The following is a 5554-nucleotide window of genomic DNA, read 5'->3' on the forward strand; positions in this document are numbered from 1 at the left end:
TTCCCTGTCCATTACTCCCCTTGAAGTATACTTTGTGTTAGCAGATGCAGGTCCCTACCTGGCAGCCGCGGGTAGCAACCCTGAGTGTTCTGTCAGCAGCTTGCCATGGGCAGAATTCCCTTAAGATGAAGAGAGGGGAAGGGAAGGGAACAGAGGAGGAGGCAAGAAAAATGAAGGTGTGATGTGTGGTTCCCAGAGAATGCGACCATTATGCACTGCTAATGTGCTCGAATCAAAATTTAAAATATTTTCTTTCTGTCATTTGTGGGCGTTGGCTATGTATCCAGCAACAGGAAGCTGACTGATACAATTTCTAATGTGGAAAATAGTGTGAGGGGTTTTGGGAAGTAGTGGTCAGGAGGCCGGTGGTGACGGTGATGGGAGATCAGCGCGCGGGGTGGGGGTGGGGGCATCAAGTGTTTCTCAACTGGACCTTGACATAAGGAAGGCAGGAAGGAAGCCAGCCTCTCTTCAGCCCGTGTTTCCCAAGCTGTCTTCTGGTGTCATATTTCCCTCAAGATTTCTCAATCAAAAGAAACTGTGAAGTCTGCAGGGAAAGACGGCACACACTGCAAAGGACAGTGTCCTCCAGCAGCTTAGGACCCCTGAGGAGAGAAAGATGGAGGGGACAGGGACACCGGGATGGACGCTGAGGGAGCCACTGCTGCTGCTGCTGCTCTGTGCCTCAGGTGAGGAGGCGTGGGAGGGCGTAGAAGGGAATGGGGATAGCCCAGGGCAGCAGCCTCCGTCCTCTCATTTCTTCAGCATGGACTGGAGGAGCCTGGATTGTGCGTTAGAGACTGGCAAGGACGAGGAAGGGAGCAGATGTACTCCTGCTCTTTGGTGTTTGACCATCTAAGAGTTGAACCCAACGCCTTTGCTCTGAGCTCCTTCCCCTACCTGTTTTATACTTTTTATTTTGAGATGGGGTCTTGCTGAGTCACTAAGTGGCTTATCTGGGCTTGAAATTGAGCTCCTCTGGCTCAGGCCCCCTGAGTGGTGGGGTCACAGGTGTGCACCCCACGGCCGGCTGTGCAGGTGACACAAGGATGTGCAGCTGGCCCAGCAGCCTGCTAGCACCCGCTGAGCTCCCAGGAGACGCAGAGAGACAGCAAGCAGAGCTCCCTGCGCCAGGGCAGAGGGGCCCCTAGCAGAGGCGAAGCTGGACAGCAACTCAGGGCCAGGCTGTGGCCAGCAAAGGAAGTGCGTGCAAGTCAGCGTGCCAAGGTGCTGGGCAGGCATGGGGCAGAGGGGCAAGGTGCTGGATCCAGACGGAGCTGGGCTCAAGTCCCATCCCTTCCTTTTTCTAAATGTGTTGACCCTTAGAAAGTCCCCTAGTCTCTTGGAGCCTCAGTTTCCTCATTTATGGGTTTTTCTTGTGGCTGAAGGGCTCGAGTGTGTTATTTTTCAGAACATCTTTTCCTGGTATGTATTTGCAGCACGCAATCACTTTTATAGTAGGGAGTTGGTCACACATCTTAATTCCTTTTTTATCTCCTTCCTTCCCCTCCATCCTTCCGCTTTCTGTCTCTTGATCTCCTTCTACTTTGAAAAGCATCTACCTCCTTACTTTGTGTTACCCACCTTTTGTGTTGTCTTTATTCTTTGGGTTTCTACCATCAGAGGAATTACCCGGTATTTATGCTGGTGGGTCTGATGTACTTCAGATTAGATGCTCTCAGAGTGTATCCATTTTCCAACAGAAGGCTTAAGATTATCTTCCTCTATGACAGAATAGTAGTCCGGGGCGTGTTAACACCACATTTTCTTTCTCTCTTTTTTTTTTTCCTACTTTCTTTATTTTTATTTTTATTTTTATTTTTTTCAAATCAAATTGGTAGGACAGTTTCAATAAAAAACATGCTGCATACATTCTTCCTAGTGGTTATTTGCTGTACAAGATGCGGACATGATATCCTATATACAAACACCATTAGAACAAATCCCTCTATTCATTAAGAGAATGTAACTATATATCTATCCTAACCATTTTGAATACACAGATACAAAATGGACATTCATCTGTATACCCTTTTTGTTAAGTTCTATTATTTGAATATTATAGGTGTGTAAACTCAGCAAAATATTCTAAAAGGGTTCAGTAGTCCATAATAGTATTGGGTCTTCTGTTTCACTGGCAATGTCAGAAATTGTTGACCTGAGTCCCCTACAGCCCAACATAACAGCATGGCTTTACTTCTTATACTTCGTTTTTATACTTTTCTGCTGGATGGTTAAGACCAAGGTAAAGCAGGACCTGTGCAACAAGAGTTGTAGCTTTTTGGTCTGAGAAGGTCAGTGAAATCCCCTCAGGATTTATCCTGAGATCCTGTACCTCAGATTGTAGATCCTTTGTCAGTGTCAGCCATGTGGATGAGTCACAGCCACTGCTTGGCCAATGTGCTCTCTGTGAAAGCCTGAGAGTGTCTTCTCCCCATGTGACTCTCCTTAGGCACACTCTCCATCATCGATCACTTTCCTCTTTGGCCCCATAATCTCCTTGACCACGTTTTCTTTATCATTCATCTGTTGATGGACACAAGGCTGCTTCCAAGATGTAGGCATTACTAATTGAGCTCCTATCAACACGAGTATGCATGGATCACTGTAGTATGACGTCTTCGCCTCTTTCGGAAAGGTGCCTACAAGGCAGACTACTTGGGTCAAATGCAACTCCCAGTTTCACTTTTTGAGGAATCTCAACACTGATTTTCACAGTGGGGTGTACGAGTTATTTTTTCTTGCCTCAGGTTTATTTTACAAAGAGCACAGGAGGACACCAGCCCCTTATAGATGGCACCCCAGGGGTCACACCAGTCCTTCTGGTTTTACATCAGCAGATAAGAGGCTCTTGTTGTGGAGCCTTCACCGGGGCCTGGGCACTTTGAGAGCCTTGGCTGGAGCAGAAGCTGGAGCCTCGGCCTTGGCTGGAGCCTGGGCCTTTGGCTAGCAAGGCCTGCGACCCTTGGCAATGTGGGCACGGATACGCTTCCCAAGCTTAGGGTGGGCAATATAGGCAAATCAAGCAAGCCTGTGGGTTAGTCCCTTTGGAATGATCTTGGGCTTGCCGAGGGCCTTGATAGCTTCAGCACATGCACTCGTGGCCTTGGCATTGTTAGCCTGCATCTTCTTGAAGCCCTTCTTGTTGTGCTTCTTGGCAGAACACATGCTCCTAAGGAACTTGGGATCTATCCCCTTTAGAGATTCATATCCTTGTTACCGAGGTTTCTTGATGGCATCTCTGTGCCATTTGCAGGACTGGTTGTGCGTTGTGTGGTTCTTCGACTTGGCTGTAACTGCACTGTAAACCGTGGCAAGCAAGCGCCTGGAACCGGAAGATGAAAAGCTGGGGTGTACTAGTTTACATTCCTACCAACAGTGCAGAGGGGTTCCTTTTCATCTGCAGCCTCAACAGACAGCATTTGTTATTGTTTGATTTTTTTTTTTAAATGTATTTAGTACAGGATCTACAGGGTCTCACTACACAAATTGCACTCATAGTGATCCTCCTGTTTTCAGCCTCTGAAGCACTGGGATTACAGGCAACGCCACCACTCGCAGTCTCAGTTGCTGTCTCAGCGCGCCCCAGGGGCGGGGCCTGCATAGCAGGCCAGGATTTGATCTGAGTCTGCTTAAGCAGGCGCTTTAATCCGCTGAGCTATCTGGCTGGCCTTACTATTTGATTTCTTGACGTTGGTCATTCTTCTGGGGTGAGATGATATTTTGATGTTGTTTTAATTTGCACTTCTCTAATGACCAGTGATGGAGAGCGTTTCTTTCTTTCTTTTTTTTGCAGAACTGGGGATTGAACTCAGGCCCTTGCGCTTGCCAGGGAAGAGCTTATTCCACTGAGCCATCTCCTTGGCTCCGAGAGCGTTTCTTTATGTATTTATTACTCATTCACACCCCTTCTGTAAAGTGTCTATTCATTTCACCTGCAATTTTTTTCCAATGGATCTTTTATTTGGGAGGGGGTTCTATTTTTTTTTTTTTATTTCTTTATGTATTCTTGATATCGTCCCTGTCAGAGGAATGACTGCCAATTTTTTTCTTATCTGAAGGTTGCCTTTTTACTCCATGGTTTCTTTTGCTACTCAGAAGCTTCTTACTTTGTATGACCCCCCTTACGGTTCTCGGAGCTATTTCCTGTGCCACTGGAGCTCTACTCAGAACGTCCTTGTCCAAGCCTGTGACCTCTAGAGTTTTGCATCCTTTGTCTTCCAGCAGATTCCGTGTCTTGGTACTAACACACAGTTGTTTGGTCCTTTTCGATTTTGGTTCAGTACCTAGTGGGAGCTGTGGGTCCGGACTCCGTCTGCTGTGTGTGGACAGCCACTTCGCAACACCGTCTATAAAGAGGGTGTGTTTTTGGTCATTTTTCAGAGATGAAAACCTGAGCATGCTTGGGGTTGTTTCTGCATTCTTTGTTCTGTTCCATTGATCTTCCTGTCAGTTTTGACGCCAGCACCATGGTGTTGTTTAATTAAATAATTAATTTTGCGGCCGGCTCAGCCCACCCTGGGGGCAGGGTTGCTGCAGCATGTGGTGCTGGGGATCAAACTGTGGTCCCTGGGCTTGCCTAAGATTGACTAAGCAGGCGCTTTAGAACACTTGGCTATGTTGCCAGCCCATGTTGCTCGCTTGCTTGCTTTCTCTCTCTCTTTCTTTCTTTCTTTCTTTCTTTCTTTCTTTCTTTCTTTCTTTCTTTCTTTCTTTCTTTCTTCTTTCTTTCTTAAACCACAGTAGCTTTGTAAATAACTTCAAGTCCACGTGCCTCCCACTTTGCTCTTTTTCTCCCCCCAGGATTTCTTCTGCCCTGATGGGTCTCTCCTGGTTCCATATGAATTTTAGGATTTGTTTTCTCTAGTTCTATGAAGAATGGAAATCCTGTTGGAATTATGATTGGGATTGCATTAAATGTGCTAGGAGGGCTGGCTTGATAGCTCAGTGGACTAAAGCACCTGCTTAGACAGAGTGCAGTGGCCAGGATTTGGACCCTCGCGTGCTGTGCCATCCCCACCCCCCGGGGTGCACTGAGATGGCCATTGAGATTGGGCATGGTGGTGCGCGCCTGTAATCCCAGCACTTGGGAGGCTGAAAACAGGAGGATCATTATGAGTCCAATCTATACAGTGAGACCCTTAGACCCTGCACTAAATACACAAAAGAAAAGTATATGATTAAATGTGCTATGAAAAGAAGATTGTTAGAATGTTGACTGAGATTGCACTAACCGCGCTATCAGGCTTGGAATTGTGGTCATTCTGACAAAACAGTATTGGTTTTGGCTATTAACAAGCAGGGGACTTCCATTTTGTGGTGTCCTCTTCAATTTCCTTTTTTTTTTTGTGGAACCGGGGATTGAGCTCAGGCCCTTGCGCTTGCCAGGGAAGCACTTCTTCCACTGAGCCATCTCCCCGGCCCCTTCCTTTTCAGAGTGCTGGTTGTTTATGTTGTAGAGGCTTTCACATCCTTTTTTTTTCCAGCTATATAAACATTTATTAGGCAACATAATTAGTAGCACAAAAAAACAGATCATAAATTATTCAGCAAA

At 46.6% G+C, this 5554-nt stretch overlaps 1 protein-coding gene across 2 annotated transcripts in view; it reads left to right on the forward strand.

Annotated features, from left to right (window-relative positions):
• The first annotated feature begins 506 nt into the window (after window positions 1-506).
• Trem1 (triggering receptor expressed on myeloid cells 1) overlaps window positions 507-5554 on the forward strand; it is a 22176-nt gene continuing 17128 nt past the window's right edge. The window contains exon 1 of one of the 2 annotated variants that reach the window (XM_023720076.1): window positions 507-689. In XM_023720076.1, the coding sequence (XP_023575844.1) occupies window positions 620-689 (70 nt within the window). In that variant the 5' untranslated portion in view covers window positions 507-619. The remainder of the gene's footprint in view (window positions 690-5554) is intronic. The other variant, XM_023720072.1, reaches the window with a different exon arrangement.

Source organism: Octodon degus, unplaced genomic scaffold (genome assembly GCF_000260255.1).
Source record: "Octodon degus isolate 3935 unplaced genomic scaffold, OctDeg1.0 scaffold00005, whole genome shotgun sequence".
NCBI classification, from domain to species: domain Eukaryota; kingdom Metazoa; phylum Chordata; class Mammalia; order Rodentia; family Octodontidae; genus Octodon; species Octodon degus.